We start from the raw sequence: 25,310 nt of genomic DNA on the forward strand, positions 1-25,310 counted from the left end.
GTGGATGAGTGTGCATGGGGGAGGTTGTTTGGGTTGATGCACTGATTGAAAGTGTATATTGTGTTTTTTCTATGTAGATTTAATTTTAAAAAAAAAATAAAAAAATTTTTATTTATTTATTTATTTTTTTATTTTTTTTTTTTTTTTTTTATTTTTTTTTTAGAACAGGCCCGCGGGCGACTCATCTGGTCCTTACGGGCGACCTGGTGCCCGCGGGCACCACGTTGGTGACCCCTGATGTATGACATTCTGACAAAAAAATGTGTTTGTACCCAAATATTAGGGTAAGTTGATTCAAATTATGCAGACGAGTAATAACCTGTAATTAATTATGATTCATCCAAATTCAAAAGTTTGATTAATCTAATTTAAAAGCTTAATCATTTGAGATTACTAATTTTTACATAACACATTTCATGATTTATTTGTATTGTAAATACTCACTAGGTTTCTCATTTCTCACAATCAAATAAGATACAATTTCCATCAAAACATGTTTAAAAAAAGCAACATAAGAAAGATAATTATGGGCGGTTGTGATTGACAAAAACAGGTATTATCAAATAGTAAGAAACTTGTTCATTATCATGGATGAAGATGGAAGTGGTGCAGCACTCCTTTGACAATACATAATATCATGGAGACAAATAAGGTTGCCAAGACATTATGATGAAATGCAAAATAGAACTGTAATATTTTTCTGAGACATTCAAATTTAATGTAGAGAGAAATGTCACATCGACTTCTCAGCTCAGGAGAACACCAAGAAAGAGTCAGACCAAGGAAAAACTTTATGCCAATCAACTTACACCACATTGCAAACATATTAAAGACATGATGCAACTACATAAACCTGGCATAAAATAATTTAATACATATCCGGCTTCCTCCCACCTCCAAAGACATGCACCTGGGGATAGGTTGATTGGCAACACTAAATTGGCCCTAGTGTGTGAATGTGAGTGTGAATGTTGTCTGTCTATCTGTGTTGGCCCTGCGATGAGGTGGCGCCTTGTCCAGGGTGTACCCCGCCTTCCGCCCGATTGTAGCTGAGATAGGCTCCAGCGCCCCCCGCTACCCCGAAGGGAATAAGCGGTAGAAAATGGATGGATGGATGGATTAACATACATTTTCACATATTGGCCTCTCTTATTCGGAAAGTATTGACAGCAATTAATTATTTTTACATTTTGTTATTTTGACCACGTGAAAAAGTTTTTTTTGTTTTAGAATTTTTTGAAAAAATATTTTTTTTAAAAAGAAAAAAAAGAAATCACATGTACATAAATATCTACAGCCTTTGCTCAATACGTTGTTGATGCACCTTTAGCAGAAATTACAGCTTCAAGACTTTTTGAACAAGCTTTGCAGATCTATCTTTGGGCAGTTTCGCCCATTCCTTTTTCAGCACTTCTCAAACTATATCAGGTTGGATGAGAAGCATCGGTGCGCAGCCATATTCAGATCTCCCCAGAGATGGTTAATCAGATTGAAGTCTGGACTCTGGCTGGGCCACTCAAGGACATTTACAGAGTTGTCCTGAAGCCATTCCTTTGACTATGGCCGTACTGCAACCCATTCACATCCATACCACACCTGCCCCAGCCGTTTACAACTCAGCATAGTCCACAACTCCCTTACAAACCCCTCTCACTCAGCCTCCCAAAACCCACAACCCCAGTTCACCGCACCAAGGTCAGAAAGGCTACAGGCCCAGCTGGCATCAGTTCCAGGCTACTCGGGGAATGTGGGTACTAGTTAACAGTTGCGGTACACATTTTTAACCTGAACATCAGCCCGGAAAAAGTCCCTACACTCTGGAAGACCTCCTGTGTGGTTCCAATCCCTAAAACACCTCATCCCAAGGAGCCAAACTACTTCAGACCTACTGCCCTGAACTCCCACCTCATGAAGACCATGGAGCAGATAATCATCAGCCACCTATGCACGCAGACAGTGTCAGCAATGGACCCCTTGCAGTTTTCTTACTGTCCAGGCATCAGGGTGGATTATGCCATCATCTACCTGCTGCATCAGGCCCTCAACCACCTGGAGACCGCAGGATTTGTGGTGAAAGTTATGTTCTTTGATGTCTCCAATACTTTCAACACCATCCAGCCGGCACTGCTGCAGGTGACACTGGAAAAAGCGGGAGTGGACCATCACCTGGCTGAATGGATCATTAATTACCTCATCGACAGGCCCCAGTACGCAAGGCTGTGTGACTGTTCTTCAGTAGTTTGTTGCACAGGGGCTTCTCAAGGGACGGTGCTCTCACCTAACCTGTTCACGCTCTATACCTCAGACTTCAGGCATGTTCGAAGCCGTCGTTTGCTGGGGTGGGGGCAGTACAGTCAGAGACAGGAACAGACTTAATAAACTGATTAAGAGAGCTGACTCTGTCCTAGGAAGCCCACTAGACAGCATTGAGGAGGTGGATGACATAAGAACCTTTGTGGATAGTAAAGGACTCATTTCCCAAAAAATTAGGTCAACCAGCCCTGCAAGGTGTCCCTTATTCTTTTTTTAGGGAGTTGGCAACCCTATCCACAACTGCCACAAAACATTCATTTATCATCATTCAAATATTACAATTATGATATAATCAAAACAATTGTCAAACGACACCATACTAGCCAAAGGTAACATAACTACTAACGGAACCAATGTAATGTCTCCAGAGGGCGCTTGAAGTGAGCTGACACGTCATCTTAAACAGTGTGATGTGGGCTACACTGAAATTGCTATTGCGACATCCAGTGGACACATTTAGAACAGTAGTTTATTTCATTAAAAAAATTGCAGCTATTTTTTATACTTATCAAACTTAATTTGCGGGCCCCGCCACATTAAACCTTTTCCGTAAGTTTGACACCCTGCATTAGACCAAAAAATTTTGTTTCTCATAGTCTGAAAGTTTTTCGGGTGCATTTTGGCAAACTTTTACGAACGAATGGCTTCCGTCTGGCCACTATACCATACAGGCCTGATTGGCCTGATTAGAATGCTGTAACTCTGACTGAATGACCATCGGGTTCTTGGTCACCTCCCTGACTAGGGAGCTTCTCCCCCGATCACTCAGTTTAGACAGCCGGCCAGCTCTAGGAAGAAACCTGGTGGTTCCTAACTTTTTTAATTTCCGAATGATCGAGGCCACTTTGCTCATTGGGACCTTCAAGGTAGCGTATATTTTTCTGTACCCTTCCCCAGATGTGTGCCTCGAGACAATCCTGTCTTAGAGGTCTACAAACAATATCTTACACAACACTGACATTTACGGTCAAGTGTGAGACCTTATAGACAGGAGTGTGCCTTTCCAAATCATGTCTAACCAACTGAATTTACCACAGGTGGACTCCAATTAAGCTGTAGGATCATCTCAAGGATGATCAGTTGAAACAGGATGCCTCTAAGCTCACTTTTGAGCTTTATGACAAAAGCTGTGAATACTTATGTACTTGTGATTTCTTACTTCTTTTTTTTTTAATACACTTTCAAAATAAAATAAAAATAAAACGTTTTTCTCATGGGGTATTGAGTGTAGAATTATGAGGACAAAAATGAATTTATTCCGTTTTGGAAAAAGGCTGTAACATATCGAAATGCGGAAAAAGAGAAGCCATGTGAATACTTTGTAGTTGTCAGGCCTAAAACTAATGTAGTTGGCATTACCATCAGGAAGCTGTACCTTGCTTGACACATTTCTACCAGACAGTACAGTACAGTTATGTTAGGTACACCACGGCCTAATTTGGTTAGCGCTTCCACCACAATGACCACCACATGACCCATGAAAACTGTTAAAGAAAATGAAAATCAATACATATATAATACTGAAATAATTGAAATTCTTATCGACTCTAGCTTCACCAGAGCGCACGTATCATCAGTTGCACTGTTCAGACGGGTATGTCAATATTAAAGGGTAATGAGAAAACGCTTCTACCTGCAATTGCACTGCATTATTGACTCTGAGCCACAATAAAAAGGCACAATTAGAAACTGCTACTACAAGGCTGTTGTGAACCTTAGTTGGGCATAAACCTACGGCTGTGTGTGCATGTGCGTGTCTGCTGAAGGACATGGAAACATTGCTGTCATTGCAGGCATGGTTTGGAATTATTTTCACCTTTAACAAATTTGACAGTTTTCCAAAATCTGCAGTGCATCATTTATTGGTGCCGTGCTGCTGGCCGCATCTGTGCTAGTGTGAGCTTGTTCATTACAGAGCACACATGAGCTTGTGTCTACCTGATAAGGCAGGAAATATATGGGCTGCACAGACACAGACTGCGGTCCAAACATCGATTATGTGCCTCTGGCTTGTTAAAATACGGCATGAGATCATGACTAACATCAATGTGTATACCATCACTACACGTGATAGTGCAGCCACAAGCACACTGCCACTTTTATGAGGCCCCAAATTTAACAGATTATTGTCCAGTAAAAATGCTTTGCACACCAACACTGTCCTACAACTCATAACACTGGCTACAGTGTGTGTGTGTGTGTGTGTGTGTGTGTGTGTGTGTGTGTGTGTGTGTGTGTGTGTGTGTGTGTGTGTGTGTGTGTGTGTGTGTGTGTGTGTGTGTGTGTGTGTGTGTGTGTGTGTGTGTGTGTGTGTCAATACAAAAGTCAGGCATGTCACTTTGGTTGTCACGTCTGCAGTAAGTGGTGCACCTGACTGTGAAAGTGCAGCCACAGCAGAGAGCAATGTGCAATTCAAGGACAAAATATATTTCCATGCAAGCATTACAAGACAAAACGACAAACTGAAATTTTTTTTTTTTTGCACAAGCATACAAAGCTCACGAGAAATCACAGAAATTATTTTTAAAAATGATAATTCATTATTTCTAAGTTTACTGCTTCAAAAGTACAAACTGGTTTAAAAAATATTATTATAAATTAGTATTTTGTATTTATTGAAGCTCATTACTCTGCACTGTTGGCAAATATTGGAATATGATGGCAGTGTACGGTTTAGTGACGGCTCCCCACATTAAATATTTGACTGCCACAGAAAGATATGGAGTCCATTAAAAAAAAAAAAAATCTGAATTGGCATGTTGCCCCTTGCTCACAAACACGTTATAATGGAACAGTCTTTGCAGCGTGTCGTTCTAACTCCAGACAGTAGATGGCAGCGTAACACTGTTTCTTAACACACATAATATGCACATACCACAACTGTCTTGGTTTCGCATTGTAACACATTTTTCATCAATATAATGATTTATCAGACATAATGACACTTACTTGGAGCCTAGGAAAGACTTAAACATTATGTTTATTAATCACCAAATAACCAAAATGGTTTGAATTACGGTTTTGTAAAGTAGACTAGTAATGGGCCATTTTTGCCATTGAAGTCCTCTTAAGTCCAGGGACTTATTTTCTAAATTAATTAAAACAGTAATGTCAAAAAAAGATGTTGTGAAAATACTGATCTAATTAATCATTCTAGTACGATCATATACTGATAATAGCTTTTGTATTGACATTACCAATTTATGATCGAATGCCCTCCCCTCACGTGTACATATGGCAACTACACACCAACAGAGCAGCGTTATATTATCCTCTTATTAATGCATCATATTTCCCTGACTATAAGCCTCTACTTTTTTCCGAAGCTTTGAACCCTGCAGTTTATACCAAAGTGCGGCTAATCTATGGATTTTTTTTGCTAAGGGCTAAATTATGGAATGGACGAAGCAAAAATCAAACAATGTACTAAAATTATCCACTTTAAGAAACTGTTCAAAGTCAAAGTGTTAAAGTACAAAGAAGACGAAACCTGTTTTTACTGCCGTTTTACTGCCCTGTTACAGGCACCTTTTGGAAACAAGGTATGGAAAACATTTACTAAATATTTTCATGTAAATGTCTTATTTCACAACGTACTAGCATATATCTGCGACTTATAATATAAAACGAAAAAAAACGTCTATTATTTACTGGTTGCGGCTTATATACCGGTGCAGCTTATGGTTAAAAAAATATCGTACTTGTAAATTTTCTCTTAAAAGGTGCTTACTTTCTGCTTTCATCTACACCTCTTGAAGCTTACTAAGCATTCATTGTGTTGTTTCAAGATAGCTTGGCGGCTGGTTTAGCTATTAGTAAGGTTCCTTGTTAGCTTCTGCTTGCTTTTACTCTGTTTAACATGTTTAGCCTCGTCCTACGGTGATAATGATACACTCAAAGTTCGGTATAGAGCGGTCAGATCGTTCTTTAAAACGCGATTGTGCAGTGGACGCCAAATTTTCCCCCAATTTTCTTTTTTCAATCGCATTGTTTTCTACCAAATGATCACATACTTACAAACTTACACTGTAAATCTTAATGAAAGTCTTAAAAATTAAGGAATTAAAAAAATAAAAATAAATGAAAATAAAATATTGACCAACTGATGTCCAAACTTACCCGCTCCATTCTGTGACATGGGAGCACCATCCACAATTCACGTCAAGTCACGTGGTGGCACTATCCACCAAGCACGTTTGGGCAGACGAGGTACGTGCATAACTTTTTCAAAATGTAAAGAGTAAAAGGTAAGAATTTCTATACAACGCTATTTGAGGAATAACGTAATCGGTATTCATGGACCGCGTTATATCGAACTTTGAGTCTACGTATAAAAATTGTACAGGTAGTTTATTTGGTGCAATGTGTGTGATTATTAACTTAAGGAAGCAGCTGCTAGCCAGCTCTGTCAACCGGGAAACCAAAATAAATCAAGTATCAGCCAGAGAGGATCTTTTTTTTTTTTTTGTGATAGTCATTGAAAGACAAATCGAAAAATCTGTGGCCAATCGATCAGCGCATCTTTAGTGTACACAGTGCAGTTGACATGGAGGTTAGCAGTCGGTCATATTAAAGTATGATACAAATATGATCTGAACCAGCAGCTAATTTTAACATTCCATGTTGATGAAGAAGACGGTTACTCAAAAAGTCTTGCAGGAGAGCTGAACTGAGTCTTTCCTTGTGATGATTTATTGAAATAAGTGTCAGAAGTTTGCGGTTTTATAGCACAGTGAAATGTAATAAAGGTAATCGCTGTCTGGAGGGGCAACAATAACATTCGGAGGGAGTCTATGAAGAGAAATGCTCAATTTTTCTGGGATTCCAAACTTTGAACTGAGTTTAAACTTCTTATAGATGACACACCATGACAATCTACTGTATGACAAAACTAACTTAGTTAGATTATATAAAATATTACTCATTGTTAAATTGGAAGGGAAATAAGTGGAAGCATAACTTAAGTATAATAAAAAATATTATTTTGTATTGTAACTATTGACTGTTTCATTATGCACAATCTAATAAGATCCAAAACCAGTGAATCAAAATAAAAACAAGCAAAATGGCTAACACAACATTGGCCCAATGTGATCAACATAGTTAGGTATTAATATAGTATGTATGTTATTGTGAGTGTAGTTTGTAGGGGGTAGAACTGCTCTGCATTACACTAATATTTAAAAGTTTTTTTAAAAGGATGACAAAGATATTCTGAAATATTAAAATACCATGTAAAACATATAAACTTTGGTAACACTTTGGTTATAGTATGGACAGAAATGTCACTTTGAATTCACTCACAAGGTTTTCTCAGCCATTAACTTTATGTAGTTTTTTTTAGGCTGCTGTAATATATACACAACTTGAATGAGAAGACAGGGATCGGTTGTAGTGACAACAGGAGGAATGTGATTGGCTGAATGAGCACAACAGGGAAGACTGGTATTAATAGCGGCTGGTCATCAGAGCACTGAAACAAGAGTCTGTGGACCTCATGGTCATTCGAGTAGGAGCCATGAGTCTATGGGCACACACACACACTTATACAAAGCATTATTTGCTAGATTGATACAAAGGCTGGCGTGGATTTGTTGCTTCCAATCACATTTTTAACAAAAGTTGACCTTAAATTGTATACTGTACACCCAACAGACACAACTTTAGTGCAAGAAATAGAGTATATAATACAATCTGTATTTATGATACTTTTTTATAAATGTTATGAAAAAAAATACATCTCAAAATGACAGTACACCACTGCAAACAACACCCACACTATCTGATGTTGGTCAAAACTCAACTTTATTGTCCTTTTAAAAGTGTTCATGTTTAATAATTGTGATGTATCCAGTGTTTCCTGTACATTCATTTATTTAGGGTGGCCCGCCATGGATACATTTGGACCATCACAAATATATTTGGGGCCAAGTGTTAAGAATTGTTTATGTTTATGCACGTTTTGGCAAACACACCTTCGGTTTTACTTATGGTACAATGATAAATAAATGATAAATGGGTTATACTTGTATAGCGCTTTTCTACCTTCAAGGTACTCAAAGCGCTTTGACAGTATTTCCACATTCACCCATTCACACACTGATGGCGGGAGCTGCCATGCAAGGCGCTAACCAGCAGCCATCAGGAGCAAGGGTGAAGTGTCTTGCCCAAGGACACAACGGACGTGACTAGGATGGTAGAAGGTGGGGATTGAACCCCAGTAACCAGCAACCCTCCGATTGCCGGCACGGCCACTCTACCAACTTTGCCACGCCGTCCCTTAAATAAATAAATAAATGATAAATGGGTTACACTTGTATAGCGCTTTTCTACCTTCAAGGTACTCAAAGCGCTTTGACAGTATTTCCACATTCACCCATTCACACACACATTCACACACTGATGGAGGGAGCTGCCATGCAAGGCGCTACCAGCACCCATCAGGAGCAAGGGTGAAGTGTCTTGCCCAAGGACACAACGGACGTGACTGGGATGGTAGAAGGTGGGGATTGGACCCCAGTAACCAGCAACCCTCCGATTGCTGGCACGGCCACTCTACCAACTTCGCCACGCCGTCCCTTACACAATCACATCTTGCTATCAGTGCAGATATTGCCGATGGGAGTTTTCAAACGTTATGGGAAATATATGCGGCCATGGTCAAAAGTTTGCATACACTTGTAAAGAACATAAGTCATGAACATGTCTTGAGTTTCCAATAATTTTTACAACTCTTATTTTTTTGTGATACAGTGATTGGAGCACATAATTGTTAGTCACAAAAAACATTCACAAAGTTTGGTTCTTTTATGAATTTATTATGGGTCTACTGAAAATGTGACCAAATCTGCTGGGTCAAAAGTATACATACAGCAATGTTAATATTTGCTTACATGTCCCTTGGCAAGTTTCACTGCAATAAGGCACTTTTGGTAGCCATCCACAAGCTTCTGGCAAGCTTCTGGTTGAATTTTTGACCACTCCTCTTTGACAAAATTGGTGCAGTTCAGCTAAATGTGTTGGTTTTCTGACATGAACTTGTTTCTTCAGCATTGTCCACACGTTTAAGTAAGGACTTCGGGAAGGCCATTCTATAACCTTAATTCTGGCCTGATTTAGCCATCCCTTTACCATTTTGACGTGTGTTTGGGGTCATTGTCCTGTTGGAATACCCAACTGCACTAAAGACCCAACATCCGGGCTGAGGGTTTTAGGTTGTCCTGAAGAATTTTGAGGTAATCCTCCTTTTTCATTGTCCCATTTACTCTCTATAGAGCACCCGTTCCAATGGCAGCAAAACAGGCCCAGAGCATAATACTACCACCACCATGCTTGACGGAGGCATGGTGTTCCTGGGATTAAAGGCCTCACCTTTTCTCCTCTAAACATATTGCTGGGTATTATGGCCAAACAGCTCAATTTTTGTTTCATCTGACCACAGAACTTTTCTCCAGAAGGTCTTATCTCTGCCCATGTGATGTTAGATGAAACTAAATTTTAGCTGTTTGGCCACAATAAAGGCTTCTCCTAAGTGTGTGCAATGTTTCATTGATGTGCTGATATCATTATAGCCACAATGACAGCTGTGTTTATTTAGTAGCTAGCATTTCACTGCTAAACGATTAAACTATTATAGCTAACCTGCACATGCTAATTTTAGACTAGAACTTGACTGACACCATATGCAAGTATATTTGCTGCCATCATTTGTGTTAAAGTTGCCTTTAAATGCCAATAAGATGCAGACATTTAGTTGATATAATAAGATGACTGAAAAACAAAATCCTGTACTTTGGTATTTCAGATTCTAAACGTAAATGGCTAATTATGCAAATTAGTTGATGACATCTTCTAGAGCACAGACATCTGATCTGACCAACCACACCACATCGTTTCCACGAAACCCTGGAAATGTGCATCAATAGAGATTTCTTACTAAATGTAATTGTTCTTTCAAATTCAACAGAAAATTTGTACGGTCATGTACTTTTAACTTTGATATTATCTGATTATGCAACACACGCTATCAGTGCATCTCAATTATTTTCTGTTACACCCCACCTTGGAAGAAGAAAATATTTTGTGCACCCCCACTCTCTACCGTGATTATAAATAGTATAATTTGTCAATAAAATTGTTATAACTATACCTCTGCATAACATTGTAAGCGTATTAACATTAAAAGAAACGACTCACAGGTCTTTCCTTGTCTTCCACCGTGGTTACAGTGAAGCCAAGTGCTACCTACGCTTCATCATATTCTGGTACGGCAAAAAAAAGTATGTTCACTGAGGTCACAACGCGCCCACCCCACTATTTGAGAAGGACTAGGCTATATTAAGTTATATTTTTTTTTAAATGTGGTTGAAATCACAAATATATATATATATATAATATACATTTATATATATATATATATATATATATAATATTTATATTATAAAATATATATAAATATATATATATATATAGAATATGTATATTTTTCAAAGCAAGTTATCGATCAAATTGTATGTAAAAAAATATAATCAATTGCATAGGCAATTGTGTAATATCATGAAATAATTCTACATTAAAATTCATATTCACTGTTACAGGCCACAGATGCTAAAAGTCAAGCTCTTCAAGTCTGTAGTACTTCCTACAGCGCTATATGCCAGAGTGAAATCTGGAAAATCCCAGTAAGAATGAGGAAAACGCTGAATGCCTTCCAACAACGTTGCCTACGACAAATCTTAAAGAGCAAATACAGTGACCAAACCACCAACATAGATGTATACCAAAAAACTAAAACACATCCACTCAGCCAAGAAATAAACACTTGGGATGAAGTTTGCAGGTCACATACTAAATGCCAACAAAATGCACCCCCAAGCAATGTTCCCTCTAATTGTTCATGTGTTTGAGCAAACGCAAAAACTCCCTAACCATTCAGTGGAGTACATGTGAGCAACATTAGACGTGAACACTAGCAGCACACCTGTCCTAAAGCTGACTTAATAACAAGTTAAATGTTTTATTTTAACAATCAAATGACAGCCGTCATTTTCATGACATTTTTTTTTCTAATATAAGTGATTGACAATCTTGTTTTTCATGAGCTGTGTGCTATATTATTATTATGTCTAGGTGGGTGTCTAGTTTTTGGAAATAATTTGTGCCCCTTTCAGAGATCACATTTAGTTCCGATTAATATATCTTATTAGCATTTCTGTAATCTAGTTACAGCATTCCATGATTAAAATTCATTCGACAAATTAACATTCTTAATAAATGACAGTAGAATAAGCACATCGGTTTGGGGAGTCATAGCGTAACGATCTGGAATTGACACTGTGTGGTGCTGGCGTTATCCGACTTTTTGTGTGGCCGTAAATGCATCACTGGCGAAGTGCGGTGAGTGCGTGCGTTGGTGCAACTGAGTAAGTAATTAAGTAAGTAAATTTTATTTATAAAGCGCTTTTCACAGATAAAATCACAAAGCGCTGTACAAAACATAGGTGAAGTAAAACTACACTTCAATTTAAAACAACAGGGGCAACATCATAAAAAGGATACACAGTGGATTAAAATGATAGTTAAAAGGTGCATTAACTAAAAGCTTTACGAAAAAGAAAAGTTTTCAAATGTTTCTTAAAAGTTTCAACACAGTCAAGATCACACGGAGGGACTGGTGCAAATTGTTCCAGAGTCTTGGAGCTACAGCCTGGAATGCCAGGTCTCCACGGGTATTAAAACGAGTTTTAGGGATCTTTAGAAGACCCTGGCCTGAAGACCGGAGGCTGCGCCCTGAAGAGTAGGGGCATAGCAAGTCAGTGATGTACTGACTTGTACATCACTAAGTGATAGAGAGATAGAACGTCTGATGTCGATATGGCAGATGACAAAGAGTTGCTTTAAGCCTGGTTTGTACGGCGGACAATGACCAGTTTTGCTAGACAGAAGTTGTTTTTTTTACTATGTTTTTGTTGTGGTTATGGCCAACAAACAGTTTTGCTCAATAAAGTGATGGATGGAATTCCTGCCCTTTTTAAAGTGTCTTGCAGACGTAATAATTTAACAGTGTTGATGAACATTGTTTTGGCAGTTGTGGCCGCTTGCGTCACCTGTTACTCACAGTTGCATTGCAAAATCATACAGAACAAATTGTTATCTGTTTATTTTGTTTATAGTTCTACGTGCAGCATAGATTTGCTGTGCGCAGAGGGCGTGTGAGCAATGCGCTATTGCGCAGGGGCGCACCTTAGAGGGAACGTTGCCCCCAAGGTAGCAATGACATGGTTCTCTGGTCGGAAGAAGAAGAAGAAGAAGAAGAAGAAGACGACCAAAACACACATGGAAAATAACTTTCCTCAAAGACCTAAAAGCTTTAGACCAACTTGGCAAGGGTTGAGGAAGCCTCCCATGATCAAACAGAATGGGGAAGGCTTGCTGCCCAATGCCCTAAGCAGTGTGGGAGGATCTTAGTCTAAGAAAGTTAAGACGCAGGCTGAAGGCAGCCCCAACTGCGATGTGGCCCTCAATCAAAACATGTTTGACACCCATGATCTAGAGCCCTCCATTCCCAATCAGTGTCAAATGAGTGTAAATTAGGCATGTTCCGCACAAATACATAGATTAGAATCTGTAATTTAGTAAAACGATATGTCTCCATCTGTTATGTTTGCTATTATAAATATTTGCCAGCACCAAATAAAGCAAAAGTAAGTAACCTGCTGCAGGCTAAAACCTTCGCAATCATGAGGAAAAAACTGATAACTTCCTCCAACATATTGGGTAGTTACATATTACCGTACACTATAATCATATATCAGTCGTCCAAAGTTAGGTCTTACTTACAGTATCCGCAGCGAGTCCCGCCCTCGAACACGAAGCCATTCGGCACAGCACCATATCTACGCAATGTAGACAACTTCCAGTGCCCAATGATGACAGGAGGCAGACCTCTGGTGAGGGCCAGTAGGTTGTTGCACAGGTGGAGAGAAGCGGAGCCCCTCTCCAGTTTAGTACCTGGTTCCACATTGACACTGAATCTGTGGACTGGAGGGTGACAACACAGAAAGACAGTTACACTGGAAGAGGAAAGAAACAACCGTAACACAAGATGACGTCCCCATAGAAAGATGTGCAAAACTTGTAAATCGGGATGTTACAGTCAGGGCTTTATTCAGCCGATTTTGATACGGAGCAATTATGTGTGAGATCTGCCAATATCAATATAATGATACCGATCACATGTGTTAACTGTACATTTTTCAATGTATTCATGGTGAGCAGTTCACATCAATATTTAAACAAGTTTCTTATTCTTTTTTGTTACATACAATTAATTTAGCAAAACAAAGTTAAAAGCTCACAATAAGTGTACAACTCAATTAAATATTTTGGTTTTGGCCTCAAAATTATATTGTATCCAGGAAATTATTCCCAGAGGTTGTAAACATGAACAAAAACAACAAAAAATAGTTATAATAAAATAATGACTTAATCACTTTAGTATCAATCATATCCTGATACTACCCTTGGTATCAACACCACCAATTTATGGATCAATCCAACTTGTGTACTGACTGTGACAATGCTTGTTATATTATCCTCTCTCTATCTCTTAATAATCTACTTGTTAATTTGCTGTTAATATCTGCTTACTTTCTGCTGCAACTTCTTAAACCTCTTAAACTTTACTAATCACTCATTTCTTGGTGTTGTTTACAGCTGATTTAGTAGTTTTAGCTATCAAAATGCTTGCTCTTGCTAGGAGTGTAACATGTTTAGCCTCATCCTCCAGTGATATTAGTACATGATAATGACACTTAAGATACAAAGAAATACAGTTTATTTGCCATAATGGAGGTGATCATCATTAGCTAAGAGGAGAAGTTCCACACTATGTATAGAGACGAGCAATGTATATTGTTAGGATTTTACTTATACCAATATCAATATATTACTTATTGATACCGGTATCCATCGGTACTTTTATTGGTACTATATGTAATTGGTGTACATAAAGGTATGAAAACCATGTTTTATTACCATTTGTATTAGTTGGTGGTTGTACACCACCAACATATTGCAATACCTCACAGCAGAAAAGTATTTTAGCAACACCTGCTTTTCAAGTCTTTAGCAAGTCAACTATGTTTAAATTGCAAGGTGCAATGCAGGTGTTATGACATTATCTTGTTAAGACCACACAGATACCATCACTGTGTTTCTATTCGTTACAATTAAATATTAATCATGTGTGGCATTTATGTGCCGAGCACACACTTTTACATGATATTTCATATCAAATGTATCATATAATCAAAACAAACAATTAGCATGTTGGGTAGGTGTGCATTTAAGCAAGGTGTGTTTTAATGCTACGCAAACGCGGTGCTATGGAGTGACGTTATATGGCGACAAGAGACCCGTGAGCGGCTGTCGTCTTGATTCCAAGCAACTATATGGACTATTGTATCACTATTTTTTCACTTTTTTGAGTGGATTAATATTTGCCTGTGGATTACTGGATTGCTAAGAGGATAGTTAATGAAGTGTGGTAGCGGCGGTCGTGACACGTGAGTAAAGCGCAATACTTTCAAACTGAAACTTGTATTAATGTGCACGAATTTGAGGGACTTTAGTAGAGGAAATGTTGTGTGGAGTTGCTTCCTTATTTGTGATCACTCCAAGCTAAATATCAGATCCTCGCGGCACCTAAGTTAAAGTGACAGCGCACGTGTGTCATAGCCATATCATTTGTTCAGAATCTTAACGGTCCTCCTGGACCGACTCATTTAGAAACCGATACTAAAAAATACTGTTTCTTGGTATACATCCCTAATGGAGACACATCATTTGCTGCTAGCCGCTTGTCAGCCGGGGGACTAAAATAAATACAGTGTCAGACAAATTGGGTAGGTGTTTGTAATCGGCAATAAAAACCATTACTCTGCAATGTCGATCACATACTTTTGCACGAAAATCGTCCGATACTGATCGGTAGCCGTTAGATCGGCGCATCCCTCCCTACTTGTAAGTCATGATAGCCATCCAATTTAAAGCCTTTTCCAAAAACTTGCCTTCTCCCAGGCTGTAGCGTACGCGGGCGTCCCAGGCATGGAGAGCTTCTCGACTGTGGAAGCCCAGCACCAGAGTGTGTGCTTGGCAGAGTATGGAGAGAGTGTAGCTGACTCCATCATAGCCAGGCCCAGGTTCCACACCAAAGATGCCCTAACAACCAATATGCGTATTATTATGCTGGTAGTTTGCAGTAGCACATTATTGATCTCTTCGATTTTTGACTGAGCTCATATTGGAAATATTTGATTATGCAGAGGTGTATGCCGTCACACTGTGTTACGTGGTCAATTCTACATGCACAGTGTGAGTGCGAGAAATCCTCAAAAGTTTCACCGAGCTGTGATAAAAATCTTCATTAAAGACCAAATGTGTACCTCCAACGTCACACCGAGACGATCCTTGTGGCCTGCTCGCTCCTTGGCTTTTCTCTCTTTATAGGCCAGCACAGATAGACAATCTGGGGTACATTCACACACACAGTGATAAGCTTTACACGTCAGCACGCTTTAAAGTCATTTTGTGCCTAATAGCATCAAACAGACACTGTTGTTTCATTTGTGCTATGTGTCCATGGAACAGCTGCCATACCGGGTACTGGGCCCTAAAACAATGAGCTGATCCATTGGCACAGCTGAGAATGAAAATCACAGACACAGACATAACATCATTCCAACCACATTTACATAGGCTTATACACGAGTATAAACCTATGCAAGATCTTCAGTGGCACTTTATTTTCTAACTCACTGTCTTGTTTCGTACTGTGGACAATAAGTTGAGCCAACACACGACGTGCTGCTAACAGTACTTTTATTCACGACCCTTGGGAATAACCGTTCACATCTCTGGCAACGATAAAACAGGAAGTCCCATGTCACATGTGACATGGGACATGGGACATGCCAATCATATTTATGTACACTTGGGGAAATAACTACAAAATATGGGGAAATAACTACAAAAGTACACTTCATTCATTAACGGTGTTACAAAAAAGATCAGTTAGAATAATACATAACGTTGGATATAGAGAACATACAAACCCTTTATTTATTGAATCAAAAATACTGAAATTTCACGACATAGTGAATTTGCAAACAGCTGAAATTATACACAAAGCAAACTATAATCTGCTACCCAAGAATGTACAACAATTCTTCTCAACAAAAGAGAAATATAATCTTAGAGAAAAATTTAATTTAAAACATTTGTACGCACCTACAACACTTAAGATCTTCAGTATATCAGTATGTGGAATTAAATTATGGAAGGGATTAATCAAATAAATCAAACAAAGCACCATTATGATTCAGTTTAAACTACAAGTGTTCACAAAGTACACAGAACGAATTATGATGAACATCTTCAACTCTTTTTTTTCCTTTTTTAATTAAGACAAAGATTATTTATGTATTTAATATTTATATGCTTACTATGGTATATTATTTATTTATTATTTATTTGTTCACTGTTCTGTTACAGAGAACAAGGAAATTGGATAAAATTGCTATGGCAGGCTGTGCGTTTCCCATGTAGGCCTTCAGTGATCTTTGACTTCAATGATTACCTCTCAAAATACCATAATTGATTTCACCACATGATCATTGCTGGAGAAATACTATACAGGAACACATTTACGCCCTACTGTGCATTGAATCACATCAACAGTATACAAAACAGGTTATTTTCTGGCGCATTTAAAAATAAATTATAACGCATCAGCAATTAAAACATATACCGTAAATTTATCTGCTTGGCTTATGGAACTTCCGGTAAATAAAGTTTAATTCAAAGTACACACTTCTCAAAGATATATTAACTGCCCATGACCACATAATGGCGACAAATACACCTGTAACAATGTTAATTAAATGACAAGGATGACACACTTTAACAACAAGAGTACCGTAATTTCCGGACTATAAGCCGCTACTTTTTCCCCTCGTTCTGGTCCCTGCGGCTTATACAAGGGTGCGGCTTATTTACGGCCTGTTCTTCTCCGACACCGACGAAGAGGATTTCGGTGGTTTTAGTACGCAGGAGGAAGACGATGACACAATGATTAAAGACTGACTTTTCATATACCGGTAGTAGGCTGGTTATTTTGATAACGTACAGGCGAGCACTTTGTATTACTTTGCACCGTTGTATTATTTGTACTCTGCACGAATGCTGTTCGCCATGTCAAAGATGTGAAAGTTGGATTGAATGATTGAAAGATTTATTGTTAATAAATGGGACGCTTTGCGTTCCCAAACAGTCATCTCTGTCCCAACAATCCCCTCCGTGGTAGCAGGAACCCCTATATACTACGGTAATTACACATCAAAACCCTGCGGCTTATAGTCGGGTGCGGCTTATATATGGAGCAATCTGTATTTTCCCCTAAATTTAGCTGGTGCGGCTTATAGTCAGGTGCGGCTTATAGTCCGGAAATTACGGTATACAACTTTTAGTTGTAACAGAACAGCTACTGTCAGCAACTTGTGATCTGATTGGCTATCGCAACAGTCTCTCAACTCTATGTGTTCTCAAATTAATCCGCTAACGGTCCCGATGAGTATCCAATCACAGGACGCGTAAATGTCACGTTCAATGTGAGACCATCTAGAAGGCTTTACCAACAACAACTCATGATCTGATTGGCTATCGCAATTGTCTATCAACTGAAGGCGTCTGGCAGATTTGGTACAGCATGGCAACATAATATAGCTGAATTCTGATTGGATACAAACTAAAACAAAAAACAGCAGCACTGGAACGTGCATAATATGACCATACTTGCCAACCTTGAGACCTCCGAATTCGGGAGATGGGGGGGTGGGGGGGGGTATATATATTTTCAAGTGTTTATGTATATATATAAATAATCCGTTCATGAATGAGTATATCCGTTCAGCCACCGTGTTCAATGGAGAAGTCTGATCTACAAAATGTGCAGGCAGCATACCCCTTCCCCTTCGAGCTGTGCTGGATGAACTGAAATTATTTTTTCCAATCATTTTGGAACTTGCAAGCGTACTTCTTCTTACTCGTCGTTGCCATGTCTCTTCTTCGTTCTTCTGCTTCGTCTCTGTTATGTTTCTGGACATTACTACTTGCCGTAGTTTTGAAGCAATGCATGATGGGAATCCGGATGTTGTGTGTCAGTGTATTAACGTGCCGGCTGGAATAAACACACGCTGAGAAATAGCTCCGTGCCTGCCTACTTTATGGGTTATAGATAAACCTATGGATAACGGAGACATATATAATAGTCTCCTTTTCAAGTGACAGAGGATGCTAAAGGCAGTGCCTTTAAAGGCACGCCCCCAATATTGTTGTCCGGGTGGAAATCGGGAGAAATTCGGGAGAATGGTTGCCCCGGTAGATTTTCGGGAGGGGCACTGAAATTCGTGAGTCTCCCGGGAAAATCAGGAGGGTTGGCAAGTATGAATATGACATGGAAAGAATATGAATAATTTTAGATATTTAGGGAAAGTAAATTAAAAAATACTTGTATCTTTAATTATGATCATGATTTCTGGTTATGTTAGGCCAACAGAGAAGGCCTTGCTGGCCCAGCACACCACTGGAAATGGGGTAGGATTAAATAAGCTCTGCTTCTTCCTACTCCTTTTTGGAGGACGTGCTGTAATAGAACAACTGGAATTGTGTGATGCATCACATTGTATCGTATGCATGTTCGAAATAAACTGAAACTGAACTGAAAAATGTCTAACTTTTGCCTCCACTCCCATGGTTATTTTGTCCATGGTATTAAAATAATAGGCTGTATTGCGCAACGTGTTGACGCACAAATGGCGCATTTGGCACCTTATTCTAAAAGTAATAAGCTTAGGACATTTACATAGAGTCAGACAGGTGGAATGTACAATGCAACATACCTGCGACTGGAGACGGCTTCCGAATGACGACCCACCGAGTCTTCCACTGTATATGTCGATACAAAAAAATAAATACTTTAATTAAAAAATATATATATATTTCGAAAATAGATTATGAAGTTGAAAAAAAAACGTAAACTTCACCTTTTTTCCATCTCTAAACTTGACTTGTCCCTCCGCGACAATTGTATCGGTCATCTTCTGACATGGTTATCCGAGCAGCTGCGTGTGAGTGCCTGGCTCGGCCCCGCCACCATGACCGACACCCCCCTCCAGTCTACAGACAAGGGGGCCGGTCTTTTTTCAAAATAGCCTGAGCTGAGCAAGCGGTACAGTACAGTACAGTACTTACTACTTCCCCCCCCGCCAGCCAAGTTAGTACAGTTGCCATTCTGCGTACATGAAGTTGATATCACAGCTAATTAGATTAAAACGGCATTAAATGACACTTATCTCACCAGGTACTTTAAGTCTGGCCTCCGGCCGGGTGTTAGACGGGGATTTATGGCCTTATCACTCGTTAAACCCTATATAGAGAGACTGGTTAAACGTTATTTCATCAACATGTTGGATTAAAAAAAACTAAAATAGCACCCAGACAGAAGAACACACAACTCTGTCACCGAAACTATTTCCATGCTTACTTTGGGGTTCCGGCGGTGTTCTGAAAAAATGAGCGACCCGGAAAAACGCTACTGAGCATGCGCATTAATGCTAAAGTTTTTCTCGAACAAAATAACCATAGCAATTAAGGTAAAAAAAAAAAAAAAAAACGTTGCTATATTGTGATTATTTTTAGCATTATTGTACACACCAGGAAACAAACCAGAACAAAAATGATATAAACCTTAATCAACATAAAATGAATGGCTGGTTGTTTGGCTATGTCAGGGCTTCCCAAACTACGGCTCACGGGCTGGATCCGGCCCACCAGCATCCACAATCTGGCACAAGTTTAATAAAAAAAAAAATCAAAAATGTTTTAGTTTTTTTTTTTTTTTTAATCTGTCTTTGTTGATGTAGATTCCCATATCTGATTTACAGATTTACTTTACGAGAGAGAAGTGTTGGATACTTTTCGCGTTGCCCGATTTACTTTAACTTTATGAAATATTTGGACAGATTTACTGTTCGGCGCTGACGGACCGGAGCAGGACGGGATAGAAAGAAGAAGAGAAAAAAAAGAAGACGATGGGGGGAAATTGTGGGGACAATAGGGGGACAAGACAAAAAAAACAACAGCAAAAACATGCAAAGAAATAATGTACATAATGTATGTACTGTATATATATATATATATATATATATATATATATATATATATATATATATATATATATATATATATATATATATATATATATATATATATATATATATATATATATATATATATATATATATATATATATATATATATATATATATATATATTAGGGCTGTGAATCTTTGGGTGTCCCACGATTCGATTCAATATCGATTCTGGGGTCACGATTCGATTCAAAATCTATTTTTTTTCAATTCAACACGATTCTCGATTCAAAAACAATTTTTTCCCGATTCAAAACGATTCTCTATTCATTCAATACATAGGATTTCAGCAGGATCTACCCCAGTCTGCTGACATGCGAGCAGAGTAGTAGATTTTTGTAAAAAGCTTTTATAATTGTAAAGGACAATGTTTTATCAACTGATTGCAATAATGTAAATTTGTTTTAACTATTAAATGAACCAAAAATATGACTTATTTTATCTTTGTGAAAATATTGGACACAGTGTGTTGTCAAGCTTATGAGATGCGATGCAAGTGTAAGCCACTGTGACACTATTGTTCTTTTTTTTTTTTATTATAAATGTCTAATGATAATGTTAATGAGGGATTTTTAATCACTGCTATGTTGACATTGTAACTAATATTGATACTGTTGTGGATAATATACATTTTTGTTACATTACTTTTGCTTTGTTCTGTGTTGTGTTTGTGTCTCCTCTCAATTGCTCTGTTTATTGCAGTTCTGAGTGTTGCTGGGTCGGGTTTGGTTTTGGAATTGGATTGCATTGTTATGGTATTGCTGTGTATTGTTTTGTTGGATTGATTAATTAAAAAAAATAAAAAATAAAATTAAAATAATTTTAAAAAAATCGATTTTTTAAAAATGAGAATCGATTCTGAATCGCACAATGTGAGAATGGCGATTCAAATTCGAATCAATTTTTCCCCACACCTCATATATATATATATATATATCCATATATCCATATATCCATATATATATAAATATATTTATGCAGTATATATATATATATATATATATATATATATATATATATATATATATATATATATATATATATATATATATATATATATATATTTTAAAAAATGTGACTTTTCGTATGATTTGGTTTTTGATGAAAATTGTCACCAAAAGTCTTGTACACTGTTTTGTGTGGCGAAAACATTAAACGTTTTGCTTATTATGGTATTATTGTGTATTATTTTGTTGAATTGATTTTAAAATATATATATATATATATATATATATATATATATATATATATATATATATATATATATATATATATATATATATATATTTTTTTTTTTTTTTTTTTTTTTTTTTTTTTTTTTTTAATTTGACTTTTCGTATGATTTGGTTTTTGATGAAAATTCAGGAGATTTTATTATACATTATTAAATTATATACACTACCGTTCAAAAGTTTGGGGTCACATTGAAATGTCCTTATTTTTGAAGGAAAAGCACTGTACTTTCCAATGAAGATAACTTGAAACTAGTCTTAACTTTAAAGAAATACACTTTATACATTGCTAATGTGGTAAATGACTATTCTAGCTGCAAATGTCTGGTTTTTGGTGCAATATCTACATAGGTGTATAGAGGCCCATATCCAGCAACTATCACTCCAGTGTTCTAATGGTACAATGTGTTTGCTCATTGGCTCAGAAGGCTAATTGATGATTAGAAAACCCTTGTGCAATCATGTTCACACATCTGAAAACAGTTTAGCTTGTTACAGAAGCTACAAAACTGACCTTCCTTTGAGCAGATTGAGTTTCTGGAGCATCACATTTGTGGTGTCAATTAAACGCTCAAAATGGCCAGAAAAAGAGAACTTTCATCTGAAACTCGACAGTCTATTCTTGTTCTTAGAAATGAAGGCTATTCCACAAAATTGTTTGGGTGACCCCAAACTTTTGAACGGTAGTGTATATCTATATATATATATATATATATATATATATATATATATATATATATATATATATATATATATATATATATATATCAAATAAAACAAATGGCTTATCAATAAGCCATTTTTTAAACATTTATTTATTACAACGCCAAAATAGGCCTAACAAAGCCAATGGTTGTAATTCTGTAGCACTTTGAGATTTGGAATCAAATGTAAAGTAGATTAAAAATACAATCTATTATATAAATAAATTATATATATATATATATATATATATATATATATATATATATATATATATATATATATATATATATATATATATATATATATATGTCCTTACGTAACATCACCAGAATGATTGACAATTAGGAGGACCAATAGTCAACATGATCCACCCAGAAATAAATAAAACAAATGGCTTATCGATAAGCCATTTAAAAAACAATTTGTTTTAATATTTATTTATATGTATCATTATTCTCCTACTCACCTTTCCAATAGAAGCCTCTCTCCTCTCACTTTCTGTGCTCCTCTGCCCTGACTCCTACAGGTCAATAGGGGTTGTGGAGTGATTATTATTATTATCTACTGATGATAGTCATACGTGAATGAGCTCAGCTCCTGTTCTCCTCCATGTGTAAAGTGAGAAACACAGCTGATGCTCCAGAAGGAAGTAACCCCAAAGATAGCAAATGGTAAAAAAGAGTGCACATTTAACTATAAATAACCAGGACCTTCATGATGCATTTCAGACTAACTAGCTAACTAAGTAGCAGCATTATTTTAGAGCGGGAATGTAACTTTTTGTCAAACACAGACCTGGTGTAAAGTGGAGCTAATACATTTTACTACAAGCAGTGATGAATACTTACTTTCTTGAAAAAGTTTCTTATGTCCATTTTGCATCCGTTCACGTTCTTGTTCTGCAGTGCTGTGTGCTAATGTGCTTCGTACACCCGCAGGACCGCAAGCAAGGTCGCAGAGAAAATGCGGACTGGATTTTGAGTGATGTGGGCATTTTCTATATGAACAAGTGGAATGGATTGGATACCTACGCACTAAAGCTATACTTTACGATATGAAGTGAGGGGAAACTGAGTGAATAATGACAGGTTATATGATTATTTATTTAAACTCATATTCGGGCCACTTTATAATGAATATGTCAGCATGTATATGTAAAAAAATATATATATATTTTTTTTTCTTCTTTTTTTTTAACACCAAATTATTTAGGGGGGCTTAAGAATATTTTAAGGGGGCTTGAGCCCCCCTAAAATAGGCCTAACAACTCAAATGGGTAGTACATTATATTTTATTGTTTTTATACAATATTTATCATATAAAAGTTAGTATTTCTCTTTCAAAGGCATATTACATGTTAAAATGGTGCTGTTTTGGGTCGGCCGGTTTCATTCATTTCAAATGGGAGACGTTCCACTTTATAATTGTAGGATAAAGCCGTTAAAGACATTTGTCAGATTCATTGTTCTTTTAGGACTTTTTCTGGAATGCCAACTTTGCTGAGCATATAATTTAATTTGCTCATAAGTGAGTTGAAGTGGAATATAGAGCATATGATTAAGAGGCTAACTAAGCTGCTTCAGAGTCTGAGTGTTGGAGTCAGGAAGAGAGCAGTGAGTAGGTGGACTCTTCACACAAATGTTGCTTTCAGTTTGCTTCGCTCTGTGTGACCTTTGCCTCCATTCTCTTCCAACTGTCTCTTAGCTTTCACCATGGAGGGAAGGTCCGATGTCTGGTACACGGCCGACCTCATCCTGCTGCCACGGCAACGCAGCTCCGAGGCCACGTCTTCCCACTTTTTGTCTCGTTCGGATCCCCGGGGGCCCCGCTGGTCTCGGGACCCAGAGCTTTGGACTTTGTCAACATCCAAAGCTTGCTTTGTAAGTCTGCGGTTGGAGCGAGATGAGGGCGACTTGGATTTGCGGCGTGAGCAGAGAGGAGGCCGAGGCGGGGCAGAGGGAAGAGATGGAGGGGGCGGTGCTGGGTTGGATGCGGTTCTGTTGACAACTTTAACGTGGTCTCTTCTTTCCCTCCCTCTCCATCTGTCTCTGTCCTTACCTGAGGAGACACAGGCTGCTATGTAAAAAAAAAAAAAAAAAAAAAAAAAAAAAAAAAAAAATGGTGGAAGGACAATAACACCAAACCACTGCAAACCCATGCAAACTTTATCATCGACATTTTTGTATGCGATCACATTAGTTTACCTACATGTTCATGGTCCGACACAAGAGCTGTGTAAAAAATACACACATTCAGTCTTATTTTCATTAAACTATTCTAACTAAATGTTAATTTTCCTGAGGGAACTCTCCTGAAGGAATCAATAAAGTACTATCTATCTACCTATCTATCTATTCATTCACCCCACCTTCTGGTAATATAATTTGCTATGTGTGGGTTTTTGCAGGACTTTTTCTTTTACAAACCCCCAAACTAGTGAAGTTGACATGTTGTGTAATTCGTAAATAAAAACAGAATACAATGATTTGCAAATCCTTTTCAACCTATATTCAGTTGAATAGACTGCAAAGACAAGATACTTAATGTTCAAACTGGAATAGTATTAACTACTGTGTTGATTCAAGAGTGATATATTTTTTCAAGACATTAGTCTTAAAACACTTTAAGACTAATGTCTTGAAAAAATATATCACTCTTGAATCAACACAGTAGTTAATACTATGATCAATGTTAATTCAAATACTAAATGTGGGTTATAAATAATAATGGAAGTACAATTGTTTGTATATAGTATATAAATTGGTACAAAGGTTTAACATGTCTACAAGGA

At 37.5% G+C, this 25,310-nt stretch overlaps 3 protein-coding genes across 11 annotated transcripts in view; 1 reads left to right on the forward strand and 2 right to left on the reverse strand.

The window, feature by feature from the left end:
* Window positions 1-19,959, reverse strand: part of dok7b (docking protein 7b) — a 44,726-nt gene extending 24,767 nt beyond the window's left edge. The window contains exons 1-7 of one of the 7 annotated variants that reach the window (XM_062033651.1): window positions 19,916-19,941; window positions 19,730-19,798; window positions 19,416-19,548; window positions 19,272-19,317; window positions 15,759-15,841; window positions 15,384-15,534; window positions 13,153-13,353 (exon numbers count right to left, since the gene is read on the reverse strand). In XM_062033651.1, coding sequence (XP_061889635.1) covers window positions 13,153-13,353; window positions 15,384-15,534; window positions 15,759-15,841; window positions 19,272-19,317; window positions 19,416-19,469 — 535 coding nt within the window. In that variant the 5' untranslated portion in view covers window positions 19,470-19,548; window positions 19,730-19,798; window positions 19,916-19,941. Of the gene's footprint in view, window positions 1-13,152; window positions 13,354-15,383; window positions 15,535-15,758; window positions 15,842-19,271; window positions 19,318-19,415 lie in introns of all 7 variants that reach the window. The other 6 variants (XM_062033648.1, XM_062033649.1, XM_062033647.1 and 3 more) reach the window with 6 other exon arrangements.
* Window positions 1-25,310, forward strand: part of LOC133639450 (target of Myb1 membrane trafficking protein-like) — an 862,139-nt gene that overhangs the window by 405,197 nt on the left and 431,632 nt on the right. The gene's annotated exons all lie outside the window — the stretch shown is intronic.
* The window catches only part of rgs12b (regulator of G protein signaling 12b), a 137,133-nt gene continuing 135,306 nt past the window's right edge, over window positions 23,484-25,310 (reverse strand). For 2 of the 3 annotated variants that reach the window (XM_062032581.1, XM_062032582.1), the window contains exon 20: window positions 23,484-24,595. In XM_062032581.1, the coding sequence (XP_061888565.1) occupies window positions 24,150-24,595 (446 nt within the window). In that variant the 3' untranslated portion in view covers window positions 23,484-24,149. The remainder of the gene's footprint in view (window positions 24,596-25,310) is intronic. The other variant, XM_062032583.1, reaches the window with a different exon arrangement.

Source organism: Entelurus aequoreus, linkage group LG22 (assembly GCF_033978785.1).
Source record: "Entelurus aequoreus isolate RoL-2023_Sb linkage group LG22, RoL_Eaeq_v1.1, whole genome shotgun sequence".
In the NCBI taxonomy this organism is placed as follows: domain Eukaryota; kingdom Metazoa; phylum Chordata; class Actinopteri; order Syngnathiformes; family Syngnathidae; genus Entelurus; species Entelurus aequoreus.